Source organism: Cicer arietinum, chromosome 1 (assembly GCF_000331145.2).
Source record: "Cicer arietinum cultivar CDC Frontier isolate Library 1 chromosome 1, Cicar.CDCFrontier_v2.0, whole genome shotgun sequence".
In the NCBI taxonomy this organism is placed as follows: domain Eukaryota; kingdom Viridiplantae; phylum Streptophyta; class Magnoliopsida; order Fabales; family Fabaceae; genus Cicer; species Cicer arietinum.
The window spans coordinates 42,986,666-43,002,763 of record NC_021160.2 but is presented as its reverse complement, the minus strand read 5'-3'; the positions used below and the strand labels follow the sequence as shown (position 1 = coordinate 43,002,763).

Here is a 16,098-nt window from a genome sequence, read left to right as displayed (position 1 = left end):
AATCATACAAAAAATAAAATTAAGAGAAGCCTAAAGAACCAATAGGTTGAATGATTAAAATATTAGAATATTTAATTAATTGATTGATTAAAGCATACAAAGGTGCGTAATTCAAACATGTAAATAAAATAATAAAATAATTTAATTGAGATAAACAACAAAAATCTAAAATAAAGCTAGAATTAGAATTAAGGCATAATCTTAAATAGAAAGAAATAGAACTCTAAAATAGTATAAATTTTTGTCTCAAATTTTGAAACACTTTATTGACTCCAAACATTATAGTTTCCATAAAATGGTTGTCTTTATTTTTCTCTTTCATTTTTTTTTTCTCTATGATTCTGTTTTCCCTTTTTTTTTATGACAAATGCTTTCATAACAAGAAAATCTTAATTTTATATAACAATTTTTCTCCTTTTTTTTGGCAATATTTTCTTATCATAAAATCCTGCAACAAACTTCTTTCTTTAACTCATAATAGAATATTAAATTTGATATTTTTATATTAAAAATTTAGTAGATTTGACCAATTTAAATTATTTTATTATCTCATGATTAATTTGATAAATAAATAAGAATAAATTAATCAAAACTATCAATAAAATAACATATAAAATAAATATCCTTTTAAATTTCTATAAAAATAGATTTAGGACGAGGGTTGATAATGTTGTGGTTCATACTCTTTCTAAGTTTGTCCTTGAATATTCTAAAGAAGTGTGGATGGAAGATATCCCTCTTTTCTTATGCGAAGAGGCCTTAATATTTTTCAATAATACGAGGTAGTTCAAAAAAATATGTTACCAATAGATCATCATAGATCGGTTTATAGCATTTTTTTACTAATTTTTTTTGACAAGCAAGTAACTTATAGTATCTTTTTTTTTCTTCTTTTCGCATTTATCGTTGACGTTACATAATCTTTTTTTTTCCAAATCAACTTAAAATACTTTTAAATATTATAGATTAACAAAAATAAAAAAAAAATTAAATAAGTAAGAAATAATTGTATATTTAAAAAACTATTGACACTACTAAATATACAATTTTTATTTTTTAAAATTATTATGAGTAACCAAATAATTTTATTTTGTGTAAATGAAAAAACTACTCTTATAAAAGAACTATATTTTTAAAATTTAAATTAATTTACAGATTTTTATATTTATGTCTCATTTTGCTCTCCTTTCTAGTGTTATTTGCACCTACTAATCGCATGTTCAAATACTTTCTTAGACTGCTTAAGCAATATACAAACATCAAGACCTAGACTATAATATCAATTATGTATTGTACACATAACTAAAATTGTTTTCCATTTTTATTCTTTTCTTTGAGTGTCTCAGGTTTCTCAATAATGAAATTTCTAGCCATTACTCAAAATATCATAAAAGAATAATTAAACAATAAAATACAACAAATGTATTGAAAACATTTTTGAAAAATAAGGCTATAAACCCAACGGTTGTTGTTGTGAACTTACAAATTATAAAGTAAAATATTTGCTTGCACAAATGTATACTCTTATAATTTATATTCATAATAAGCTACTTCAGATCATTCATAATTTGGAAAACCAAATAAATTGAAATAAAAGTAAAAGATAAGAATGAACAAAATACTAATTAAATCAATTATTAATATTTTTCAGTAGTAAAAAACTTTTACTTTTGTATAATAAAGTGTTCAATCATAAGAAATCCAAGTATGATACTAATTGAAAGTATTAAAAAACACCATAAAATTGATTTGAATTGTGTTGGTCATTTTTAAAATCTTATTTGTCAATAAAAAAATATATTCTTTATAAAAAGCTTATTTTTTTGATAAAACATAGATGCTTAATATGATGGAAGATAAAACATAAAAAGTTCAAACACACACAAAGTTTTTTATATTAAATTGTAACAACTATTAGAACATCTAGTCTAGGGATGACAATGAGTGTCAACAGGTATAAATAGTACGCATCCGCTACCTATTCGTTGAATAAAAATAATCTTTATATCATATTCATATTTGTGCGGATATCCGCAAACTGATATTTAGAGAATTTTTAAATATCCACATGTATTAGCAAATATCCATGAACATGATCATTTAAATAAAAAAAATTCATTTATGTACAAAAATTATAATTTTTGTTTCAATTATGTAGAATTTTTCTTCCTATTTTGTCAACACAAAAAATATTAACACATAACTAAAATATACCACAAAATTCCATCATAAAAAGTATTAGTACATTAACACATAAACAAAAAGTATTAAACATATCAATTTTCTTATTTATTATCTAGTATGGATATTCACAGGTAGGAATACTATTCAATATGCCTATTTAACCATTAACTATCGGATAGTCAAAATATAAATTTATTTTATTTGCGGGTATCCGATAAGCTACCTGACCTATGTCCATGTGGATTTTAACCGAGAATATCCTTGGGTGTGAATTTTTTTGTCATCCCTAGTATAGTCCTCCCCTTACAAACACATTTTTTCTAGTAAACTCATGAACTTAATCCACTAAGTATTTTTTAACTCAGCTTCACCAGGCTTTGAGTATTCTCTAAGCTTGTTCAAGTTAAGCATTGTTTACTTGTCTCTCTAGACTGTGTTGTAATGCCTCAACAAGCGACGATAAATACAGTCTTCGAATTTCTCAAGAATACTGGCAGACCTTGCCTCTTAAGTATGTATTGTAATGCTTCAACATCTTAGGGATGGCCAAAAAAATATATTCGCAGATAAAATCCGTGACAGGTGTGAGGTGGGTAGCTTAACGAGTATTTATGGATAAAATAAATGAATATTTTGATTACTCATTAGTGATAGTGGATACAAATGTGGACGTAATGATATATGTACTGCACATATTTGTATCCGATAGTAAATTAGTAAAATTGATATGTTGTAATATTTTATTATTTTATTTATGTATTAATAATTTTAAATATGTAATTTTGTTATATATTTTATTTATGTGTGTTGATGTTTTTGTGTTACTATTTTTTTTTTTGTTGACAAAATAGGAGGAAAAATTCTACATAATGTAATAAAAAAAATTATATATAAATAATTTTTTTATTTATTTAAAAGATGATATCTATGGATATTCTCTAATAGCCACACATACTTAAAAACCCGCAAAATATCTATTAAGTCATTAAGTGGATACCCACACAAACATGGATATGATGTATATATCATTTTTATCCAACAAGTGGGGTAGCAGAATAATACTATTTATATTCGTTGATACTCATTGCTATCCCTAAGAAGACTACCAGAAGTACTATCTCTAGATTCCACAAGAATATTGGAAGATGATCGCGTTTCAGCAAGTGTACTGAATCGTTGCAAGTAATAATAAAACAGTAGTATCGAGTGTCGAACTTAAGGATTGTGTTTTACTATCGAGTTGTATTTAATTATAAAAAAAATCTGAATTGATTGAAATAATATTTAAAATTAACAACGGTAACAAAATCGATCCTTTATAATAAGAAAAATGTTAGGGATGAGTTTCACTTCGAATCCAACATTGGTTTCTAATTTGATCATAGATAGTAAATTTGTTTATTGAATTATTACCGAATTCTCCTTATTATTCTTGCCCTAATGTCTTAGTGACAAAACCTTTAATCCCAAAGTAATCTCTAATTCTTTAGTGAATTTAAGATTAGAATTTAGCTTTACGGTACAAGAATTCTCTTTTTAATTGCTTCCTTTGCAACAATTTTAATTGGTTTCATGATCCGCATCTATCTCTATACTACAAATCAGGAATTTCTCATCTCAAGCATTCGTAAAATCCACTTCTGTTTCAAAATACGAATCGTAGAACATTTTAATGTTGATCAAGCAATAAAAAGCATTAAACACAAATATACAAAAATAAAATTCAATAAACTCATTCATATAACTAGAAATCAAATTAGAAAAATAAGGATTTCATCTTGTTTCACTCATCCCTAACAAATAGGGTTTAGTTGCTCATTACAGAGATAAAAAAGATAGATATTAGAGAAGAATTACAAGAAATATTCATGCAATGATTCTTGATAAAACTGCTCCAATGGTGTTAGAAACGCCCGTCTTTGAGTTTCTCTACTAGGGCATAAGTCTACCAACTTCCCAATAGTAAAAAATATCCCTAGAAAGTGAGAAAAATGCGTTTTATACATTCAGAAGCGCACCACATGGCCCAGACGCGGAATTTGCGCTTCAAACGCAATTGAACAGTGTCAGCAATGTCAGAATGCCCCCCAGGCGCGGGTTTTGCATTTCCGTTGCAAAACCTCTTATGTCTGACGTATACTATATTTTGCTCCTCTTTTGAGTCTGAATTTGGTTCCAGTGTCTTCACAAAAGTTATAGCTATGGATCTTAGCTTTCATTTTCACTTGGTTTGACGTCAATTGGACATATACAACTCTAGATATGAATGAAATACTCCACATAAGTCATGTTGATTTTTCACCAAAATTCAGCAGTGCACCAAAACAAAGAAACAACATAAAACTATGAAAAATCTCTACTTAATCAAGGAACTAAGAACATAAAGATTTCATTAAATCCAAGAACTAAAATCAACAAAATATATCAAATAACTTTTTAAATTAACTAATGATTAAAGATAAATAAGACTAAAAGCAATGAAGAATATGCATATGATGAAGAGTCATCAACAGACCTTGCCACTTTAGTTTGTATTCATATTTCTCATCAGACAACTAGAAGTACATCATTTGGATTCCTCAAGAATACTATCAAACCTTTCCTCTTGAGTTGAGTTGGTACAATATCTCTCTAGGTTCCAAGTATGGTTATAAGTGGCTCTCCAAACTATCACTAGAAACATTATAGTGTTATCAACATTCCTAGAAAGGACCTCTTGTGTTGTTGAGGGGAGTGTTTACTTGTCGCTTCAGACTTTTCGTTAACAAATAAGATAACACTATTGGGTCGATTTACATTCAACATTACAATTGTGTCTGACTTGAAAAAAGTTTGCCCTAAGATTCTAACTCTCATTAAGAGGGTATTACAATTTCAATCATATATCAATTGACACATCACAATTCATTATGAACAATTGTGACTAGACTTGATTAAGTTAAAAGATTTCTAATTACTCTCATAAGAGAGGATATTACACTTGACTCTCACATTCAAGACTTTTTCTTGAAATGTTATTTTAAATATAAACATGTCCTTTTTTTTTCTCTGTATTAATCTTTCTGATTGACCATATGATATGAATGTTATGAACAAAGTCTTAGATCTTTTCACTCATCCTTCTCATCTGAACAAAGTTCTTTATATAGTCTTGAGATTATGTCAATTGAGAAAAAAGATTAGTTTTTGAGGAGGATAACATTCTGCAATCGTACAAGTAGTCTTTGACTTTACACTTTTTTACTATGCAAGCTTTCAGACTACATTGTCCTTCTTTCCATATGATTTGACATCTTCCTTGATTTTCATGTTGGAGGGTCACATCATATGGACATAGAGGAAGGGACTATACCTCATCATTGGAAGTTTGTTTCCGTTGAAGCTTAACAAATTAACCTTGGATGATCTTTATGTTGTCCTAGCAGAATGTAGTTTTAGAGAAAACTATTCTTTGTAGATTATTGTTGTATAGGCAACTTGAACTTCCTCGATCTTTGTTGATCTTCAGAATCAAAGAAACGTTGATTAGATGAATGTCTTTTCATCATACGATTGATCGCTTGATTTGTCTTTAGACGTTTGATCAAGTTTTATTCTTTTGCTCATATCTTTAGATGATTATTCATCAAAGGCTTGGACTAGAGTCATTTGTTCTAACATTATATATGTGATTTTATTTTCTTAATTTAGAAGATACATTTAGCATAGTAATTGAAAGTTGTAGCTATAAATCTTAGCTTTTATTTACACTTGGTTTGACTTTAATTGGACATCTACAACTCTGATATGTCTAAATTACTCCACATATGTCATATTGATTTCTCAACAAAATTCAACATTGCACTAAAACAATGAAAAATCTCCAATTAATCAAGAAAATAAGAACAGAAATATTTCATTAAATTCAAAAACTAAAATCAACAAACCATATCAAATAAATCCCTATAATCAATATAAATTTCTTCTTAGGAATTACTAGCTCTTTTGTTAGTGAACATAACCATTTGTTCATTAGTTGATAATATATTTTAGGCTAAATTACATCCATGGTCCCTTAACTTAATTTCAGGTAACGTTTTAGTCCTTTATCTTTTTTTTTCCCGAGTTGGTCATTTATTTTAATTTTAAGTGACAATTTGATATTTTATGTTTTAAAATTTCAACAATGTTATCCTTTTTTATACAAAAATTCAAAAAAAATCATCAAAATTTTCAACCAAAACCCATAAAATTAATAATCATCTTCAATATAATGCAAATTTTATAAAATTCATAACTCAAATATTCAAATACACTCATATTTTCATCTCCAACAACATTAAATAAAGAATGAAAATATGAGTTTATTTCAAGATTTAAGTTATGAATTTGATTAAATTTGTATTTTATTGAAGATGATAATGAATTTTATGAGTTTTGTTTGAAAATTTTGATGATTTTTTTTGAATTTTTGTAAAAAAAGGACAACAATATTGTTGATATTTTAAAACATAAAATATCAAATTGTCACTTAAAATTAAAATAAAGGACCAACTCGGGAAAAAAAATATAAAGGACTAAAACGTTACCTGAAATTAAGTTAAGAGACCGCATATGTAATTTAACCTATATTTTATATGCTTCGCACGAACATCTATCACTAAGTCACCACCGCCTATGTTAGATAGTCAATAACATAAATTCTTAATATGTTTTAAATAATATGCATACTTAAAGTAACTAGTAAGCGAATAATTGTTCTCTTGCTTTATTACCATAAAAAATTTATCACTGATAAAATTTTTAAAATTATTTTCATACATGAGACAAATTGTTACTAATGAGATTCAAATATGATACACAAAAAAGTTGTCACTTATAAAAATTTCAACATAATTATCATAAAATAAAAAAATTATCACTAATGAAATTGAACTATCCTACGTGGAATAAATTATCATACTCACAATATACAGGAGACAAAATTGTCACATATCAAATTCAATATTAAATAAATTGTCTTTGACTATTCGTATTTAGAAGTATGTACATAAGGCATAATAAATTAAAGTTGTTATATTTGTACTCTAAAAAAAACATACTATAAACCTTGTCAAGTATTTGATTAATACAACCTGTAGCTACTCGTGAGAATGCACAATACTTTATTAGTTAAATAAAAGGGGAAAAAAAGAACAAAACGTTTGGCATCTTTAGCTTTCGTTAAAAGGCACAAGAATGAATAATCTAAGAATGGTTTTGTGGGCCTATCGGGAGTAAGGTAATTCGTCGTCGTGTGTAGTTTTTATAAGTGCACATGTTTATTTTGTCACCATGATCAGCATATTTAAATTCGTGTCGTGTAGTACTCCTTTGATTTCAATTCCATTCCATTGATTAATTCATTTTTTCAGTTAGGTAGGGAAACATTTTTAAATTTGTAATATCATATATAAATAAATACATTAATGTTTGGTCAAATTGGCTATTAGTAAGGTAGATAGGGTGTAGTTAGAAGAAATACCTCCCTTTTAAAATTCTCTTGTTGTACCTGACTTGGCTCGTTTTGGTTTTTAAACCAAGTTGAGGTATTTTTCTAAAAATAGTCAAGAAGTCAAATATAGAGTTTAATGAGACATTATTTTAAAAAATATAAAAAGTTGAATTAATATATTTAATCGTATTTTACCATAATTCAATAGTTATACTTGTTTTTTTTTATTCAATAGCTATATATGTGTTTCTTTAGTTCAATAGCTATGTGTGTTAAAAGATTTAAAATAAACAGTTGAATGTGTTAATTTTTCTAATACCTTTTCTTTAACTTTCTTACGATGTTTTTAATTAAAATCGATTCAAATAAAGAATAGATTAATCTGTTGAGTTTAAATTTAATTGGTTGGTTCAATTCAGTCACACTTGAATTAAATGACTAACAAATAAATAAATATTAAATTTGTGAGAAATAATAAATTAAAAAAAAAAAAAGATTTCAAATGGTTCAATCTAATTTGATTAAATTGACAGAGCATGCAATTTGACTTAAAATAGATAATTTAGATTTATAAATTAGATGTAGAATTTATATTAGTGAGCTTTTTTATTATTGTTTTGTTGGATTTTTTAGACCACTTTTAGTTATTATCCATTATTCATTTTTTAACACTATATATATACATGGTTTAGTGTAATCTTGGTAGAAAAATTCCTAATCACAAGTCATCTCCTTAAAATTAGTCCAGTTAGACTCTAGCTATCACCTTCTAATAATTTTTTTTAATGTTTTATTTTAATTTTTTCATCTAATGTTGCATTTAATCTAACAAAACTAAATTTGTCTTCTCTTTTACTTTATTTTTTTTTCTTTCATTATTTATTTTTTCAATTCTGAAACCCCTCTTGGTATTAGAGTCCAATGAGAAAGTATAAATGTGTTATTAATTCGAAAAAACCTAATTCAATTGACAAATGTCGATATTATTAAGTTGAATATTATGTAAATTACACAGCCATGTTAATCCCTGAAACAGTGATAACTAATATTAATAATGCCACTTTGTTTATCTATGCACCTATTATTTAGTACCATTTGAATCCTGATTCCACAAATAAACATGTTTATACTACATCCCATTGACTTCAGGTCCAAATTTCCAATCATCTCATTATTCATTTCAGGATATCAAGCTAAACAGTTCCAATAACATTTAAAAACTAAATAAAATCTGCACAAGTAACATCACAATTTTAATAATAATTCAATCCCCTAAGTTTGTATAGTTTGACAAACTTAAATTAACAAGCAATAATTAAGTAATCCTAGGCCGTGAATAGTTATTCCAAGATTAAGCTTGAACTATTTATATTTAGCACTCACATTTTAGATTAAAGACCTGTATGTCTATTAGATCAGTCATGAGTTTGCTATTAAAGACCTTGGACCTTTGCACTATTTTTTGGGCATAAAATTCATTTGCTTCAAGGATGGTCTTTTTCTAACTCAATAGAAGTATTTCAATGACTTGTTCTCTAAAACTAAAATGCTCAGTTGCAAAGCCATGGCCACACCACAAGTCACCAAAGAAAAACCATCATCTTCTAATAATGTTATTGTTGATGCTATAGAATTTTGCAACATTGTAGGTGCACTAGAATATTTAACTTTCACTCGTCCGGATATCACTCATGTTGTTCAACTCTTCACCGAGCCCACTGTGACAGATTTAAAGGTAGTTAAGTACATTTTGGGTTATCTCAAGGGCACACAAAATTAGGGGTTGCGCTACCTTTACAACACTTTCCCTTCCTTGTATGGGTTTAGTGACGCTGATTCGGTTGATTGTACTATCACAAGACAAAGTACTACATGTTATTGTGTCTTTATTGGTGCTAATTGCATATCTTGGTCCTCTAAGAAGCAATCCATTGTTTCTTGCTCTAGTACTGAAGCAGAATATCGCTCCATGGCTCACACTGTTGCCAAGCTAACATGGATCACCTATCTCTTTCATGACACATGTGTTTATCTTCCTCGTGCTCCACAACTATTTTGTGATAACATTAGTGCTCTACATATGACAATTAATCCGGTTTTTCATGCTTGCACCAAACATATTGAATTTGACTATCATTTTGTTAGTGAAAAAATAGCCATATGAGCTCTTGTTACTCCTTACATTCCTACATTATCACAACTCGTCGATGTCTTTACCAAACCACTGGTGAATAATTCGTTTCCCAAATTCCGCAGCAAGCTAGGTGTGTATCCAAATCCACCTGCCAACTTGGGGGACATGATAAGGAACATAATACAAAACTTTTGATATATGTTAATTCTAAAATTAATAAGGACGAAAAATCTACAACAATTTCAAAAATGGGAGGATTGCAAAAGTCATGTGTCAATAATTTAAAATCTGCAACAGTTTCAAAATGAGAAGATGACAAAAGTCTTGGGTCAATAACTTTAAAATATTTTTAAGCATGTACTTCTATTGTTTTTCATGTATAAATGTACTCTTCGTGAAATCAATTAAGATAACGTTTCTGCAAATTTCTTCAAGTCGTACATATGCTTATAAAAACCATGCCAAGTCATACATGCGAGAGTACAACTATAGCTAAAGTCGATATATGCATGAACAACAAAGTTGACACTTGCATGTACACTTAAAAAGTCATTTGATTAAGTATTAATCAATTGTGATACTCTAAACATCCATAAAGGTGGACACTCTCTCTTTACTTTTTCGGGTCCCGCTTAATAAATTATATTTGGTGTTTATGAAGAAATTTGATGTAATCATAAATACTTTTTCCAAACATCTATAATGGAGAAATTTGGTGTTTATGAAGTATTATATTAAAAAAATAATAATAAATGAGTGACGTGTAATTGTCAGATCTACTTAAACACAAACAAAAAATAGCTATATTGTGGACGTTGCAAAGCTACCAAATTTGTAGACACACCCTAACTACTGACTAGTAGTTTAATGTGGATTTAGTTATGATACAAAAGGGGTTAAACATCATAATCAGAACCCATCTTGGAAACTTTCCAGACAAGAAAGTTAATAAACCCCTTTGGGATGCCATACCACAAATGTACATTTTACACGTTCCTCAACACTATAGAAGGATCATGTAAAAAAAAACACTATAGAGAGATGTAGATCAGAGTAAATAAAGAAAAAGAAATATATAGATCACAATTCACAAGAGTAACATTGAGCGAGTAGAATATCAAGATACTAACCATTATCATTGCCGGTTACTATACATGATCATTATTCAAAGGCTTGAAGCAAAAGCTAATTAATTCTGGGCATTTAGGGGAGGCATAGTTATAGGAAAAAGAATTAAGTATCCAGGTAGAATAAAGTAACATCTCCAATCCTTTTATCTAGAAATAGTAAAAAAAACCAGTACATCTACACATCCAAGGGTAATTGGACACAGAAGAGGGATGCCTTAGGAGATATTTATGAATCATGAGAAAGAACCGGCCTTTGATTTTGGTGTTTTCTGCTTGACAAAGAAAGCTGATGGCACGCTCCTGCTGCGAGTAGGGGTTTGGTCAGACTCACGGCGATTTGCGTTGTCAAATGACCTGAACGCTGTCAATGGTTTGGAACCATCCAAAGCATCCTGCAGATCGAGTACTCATGAGTAACTTTTTGACAATTAAATTATTTTAGATTTTAGAAAACAAAAGGAACATGAAGAAATGCACTCTTCAACTATCATGGGCAAACAACATGGCTAGCTGGAAATGTTGACTACAGTTTCAAATATTTGGCTCACTAATTGATAGACTATGGTAACATTTATTGGGCATGGTGCATGTCAAATAAAATAAAAAACCACAGCAGAAGTGAAGAACCATGCATCTTCCTATCTCATTTAGTGACATTGTAACCTGAATTAAAAATCTCAGTTGAAAGTTCTTTTATTTTATGTGATGCATATGCAATTGGAACATGACCAGTCATCCCCCACCGAAGTTTCTCAAAGTAAACTACGAAATGGTAAATATAATTGGGTGGCTGACGTAATGATCTCCAACAAAAACCTATTTCTCCAATTGAACAAACACTTGTAAGAACCTCATACTAAAAATATGAGCTGTTTCTACCCAAGGACTAGAGGCAAACACCTCTCAATCGATCAATTCTCGCAAAAAAAAAACACTTATGTTAGTGAAAGATATAAAGAACAATGGCCTGGACTTATTATGAAGCTGTAATTCTAAAGCAATGTGTCACTATTATCAGTTGAAGCCCTCAAATTCTCCCAAGAAGTCTTACACATCGAATATTAATGCTTTATCCTATGCTAGAAAAGTAAAACACTTCTCTTTGAAACAATGTTTATGCCCATAATGTAGCAGCAACACACACCCCATATAGACTACTACTAAAATGAAGAACTTCATAACCTACTGCAATGCAGAGCTTATCACCTACATGAACTGTTAATCAAGTCCAAGTCATTGAATTATTTCATACAAGAGTTTATTTGGTAACATTAACAGAAATTTAACACTTTTTTCCTTTTCAACCAAGTACTAGCCAAGCAATTTCAGCAAAACATTAACAAACACGTTTTAGAACAATGGCAGACAACTAGCAAAGAATAGGTAAACTATAATGAAAAATTGGCCATCAAATATGGTGCTGCCAGGCACTTTCAGTTTTTGATAAATAATATGCCATTACCCTGCGTGTGCCGCCTAAAGTTTGTACAGGTATGCTAGAAGTAGGAACTCCATTCGTTAAGTGAATTTGTGCTGGTGAGGATTTCATCCAGGTGCTCTCTTCATTATCTGCAGGGACATAAGGAGATATGATTTATACATCAAGAAATAATCTTTGTTTGACTAATTTAACTGAATTATTATATTATACAAGAGATACAACTATATCACAAACCTAAAAGGTGGAAAAATCCAGAGGCCTTGGCAGAAAACTTTGGGTTCTCGATGCTGCAAAAGAAGATATCATATTATAACGCCATTCATGTTTTAGAGCTGAAAACACAAAAAGCAGCAATGTAGTGCAACCTCATACAATCAAATTCCCCTGAACTTGAACTTACTTTGGGGAAGCATGCGGAGTCCCTTTCAATGTAGACTTAGTCTCTGATGCTAAATGCCATGAAAGGGTTTTTGCTGGAGGGGCACCTAGATATAAAAATACATATTCTGATTAATAATATACTATTCACTAATGGAAAAAGAATCACTGTCAAAATAAACACAAAAATTCTAGAAGGGACAAAATTCCCTCCACCACACACCTGAAGATTGAAAACGAGTTCTGGTTTGAAATGAATTCTGTTTTGCATCAATCTGTATGTGTGGACTGAAATGTACCTTTTTATTGACAGAATCTAGCTTGCATTGTTAAACAAACATGCATAGAATCATTAGTAAAAACTACGGGTATAGATATGCCGTGCCAATAATCAGATCCAGACCAACATAAAAGCAAGGAGCCCTACTTGGCAAAATATAGTGCTTATGATGTCTGGGAATGAAAGCCAACAACTGCTGCTGCCGAAGACCTTCTTTATGCGTGTAAATTTGGCACGTAAGAAGTTTCTGGTATTAAGAAAATATGTTACTTCAACTTCACAAGATATTTGTCTATTAAAACATAATATTTAAAAAATGATGTAATTACCTGATTTATAGTAGAGACCTTCAAATCCATGGTTGAGACATCCAATGTGTGCTGCTCAAGAAGGTCAGTTAACTTGTATGCAACAGTTCCAAGATGATCAACAGCATTCACAAGGGCTCTTACAGCATAATCTTTCAGGTTGTCAAGAACCCTAATGCATTAATAACATACAGCTAAGGAAATTTCAACACAGCTCAAAAACAAGAATATTTTGGGAAAAAAAAATGTTATTGACAATGGCACCCGTTTATGTCTTACCAGAAATTACGTATGATCCTATAATACTAAAGGAACCCACCCCAACCAGTCACCAAAACTTTTAGGGACTCAAATTACATATCCTTTTAGGAATACTATAACACTATTTCTCACTAATTTCACAATTGAAACATGACCTTACTTTTTAAGAATCGGTATGGTGAATGCTTCTGTATTTACATATCAATAATGGGGGTACACTTGTGAAACTAAAGATTAACTAGAAGAAAATTGCACCAATAATTGTTTGTCCCGAAGTGGGAGTTTGGTCATGGAAGCCAGAGAGAAACCACAACAATCCTTATATTTTCTTAAGAACAAGTTTAAGAAAAAAAAAAACATTAACAAAAAGGAATTCCTAAATTTGTTTCTGTTCACTATGGAGATAAGATTTTTCACAGTATTCTGCAGCCGAATAAAGTTGAGGCCTCAGATTCTTAAGTTCCTGAAAGACAATAATATGAGGATCAAATGACTGTCCAATCATGTCACAACAATCAAAGATAAATAAATAAAAAATAAACCAGTAACATTAAAAATTACACAGCCATGTTAATCCCTGAATCAGTGATAACTAATATTAATAATGCCACTTTGTTTATCTATGCACCTATTATTTAGTACCATTTGAATCCTGATTCCACAAATAAACATGTTTATACTACATCCCATTGACTTCAGGTCCAAATTTCCAATCATCTCATTATTCATTTCAGGATATCAAGCTAAACAGTTCCAATAACATTTAAAAACTAAATAAAATCTGCACAATTAACATCACAATTTTAATAATAATTCAATCCCCTAAGTTTGTATAGTTTGACAAACTTAAATTAACAAGCAATAATTAAGTAATCCTAGGACCGTGAATAGTTATTTCAGGATTAAGCTTGAACTATTTATATTTAGCACTCACATTTTAGATTAAAGACCTGTATGTCTACGAGATACGACACTGATTGGAACACATGGTTACATTTAATCATGTATATATTTTTTTAAATTATTACTATATATACATGTTTGGTATTTCTATCTACGTGCTTCATAGATTTTGATTAAAATCACATTTACGAAACCTAATTGGGAACCTACACAACTACATATGCCAGATACAAAATCCACCAAACAAATCGAAACAAATGCAGATCTGAACTCTAAAAATAGTATAAATAATTAACTAACAGAAAAAAAGAAGAAAAAGAAACAGAGCGAAAAAAGTGAGAATTATTCAGAGAGAGAACCTGCAAGGCGTTGACGAAGCTCTTGCTACGTTCCATGGAGACTTCGTCGAAGGTCATGGAGGAGTTATGAAACGCTGTCGTTGGGTGCTCCAACTCCATAGCTATAACGGAAACGTAACTAACCAATACAAAAACTTGGATAAAACCGAGAAGAAGAAAAAACCAGCTATCTTGGGCCACCCATCAATAAAAGCCCAAGCAAAAATCCCATAAGAAGAAAATCTCCTCTCTTTGTCTTTGGTACAGTCAGTCTCAACCAAGCAAACCACATAGCTTCTGCAACAACAATCATGTCCACAACCAATTCCCTTTCTTCATCTTCATTTCGATTATTCACATCCAAATTCCCTCTTTCCTTCTTCAACAAAAATACCTCACCTTTCGTCATCACACCAAAAAACATCCTCTTCTCTTTCAAACCCATCACCTTCCAATCACTCCCAACAAAACCATTACCATCATCTTCATCGTCATCAACTTCCCTTCAACCTATTGAAGAACTCCCTCCAAAGCTTCAAGAAATCGTTAACCTATTCCAATCCGTACAAGAACCCAAATCTAAATACGAACAGCTTCTCTTCTACGGCAAAAACCTCAAACCCCTCGAACCCCAATTCAAAACAAAAGACAACAAAGTCGAAGGTTGTGTTTCTCAGGTTTGGGTCCGAGCCTACTTGGACAGTGACAAAAACGTTGTATACGAAGCTGATTCCGATTCTGTTCTCACCAAAGGTCTCGCTGCTTTGCTAGTTCAAGGCTTTTCGGGTCGACCCGTTAACGAAATCATTCGGGTCACGCCCGATTTCGTTGTGCTTCTCGGGTTGAAACAGAGTTTAACACCTTCTAGAAATAATGGGTTTTTAAATATGCTTAAATTGATGCAGAAAAAAGCACTTTTGCTTTATGTTGAAGATGAGAAAAAGGGTGCTTCTGAATTTAACTCAGTTGGAGATTCTGATTCTAAAGATGATAGCTTTGTTGAGAATTCGAGTGACCCTTTTGTGATTTCATCACAAAGTTCTGATTTTGATGATGAGAATGTTGAATTGGGAGGGAGAGGGAAGAGGATTAAGGAGAAGCTTGAAGAGGAGCTTTTTCCTATTGAATTGGAAGTTGAAGATGTGTCTTATCAACATGCTGGACATGCTGGTGTTAGAGGGAGTGATGGTGAGACACATTTCAATGTTCAAGTTGTTTCTGAAGAGTTTGAAGGGAAGAGTTTGGTTAAGAGGCATAGGCTTATTTAT

General features: G+C 30.3%; 1 protein-coding gene across 1 annotated transcript; it reads right to left on the bottom strand.

The window, feature by feature from the left end:
• Positions 1–10,849: 10,849 nt before the first annotated feature.
• Positions 10,850–15,893, bottom strand: LOC101491399 (protein ABIL1-like). The gene is made up of 9 exons (XM_073364872.1): positions 14,852–15,893; positions 13,969–14,052; positions 13,350–13,499; positions 13,168–13,267; positions 12,964–13,056; positions 12,763–12,847; positions 12,597–12,649; positions 12,384–12,490; positions 10,850–11,313 (listed from the first exon to the last, which is right to left on the bottom strand). The coding sequence occupies exons 1-9, from the start codon at positions 14,948–14,950 to the stop codon at positions 11,155–11,157; spliced, it is 930 nt and encodes a 309-aa protein (XP_073220973.1). The 5' UTR covers positions 14,951–15,893; the 3' UTR covers positions 10,850–11,154.
• Positions 15,894–16,098: the final 205 nt, after the last annotated feature.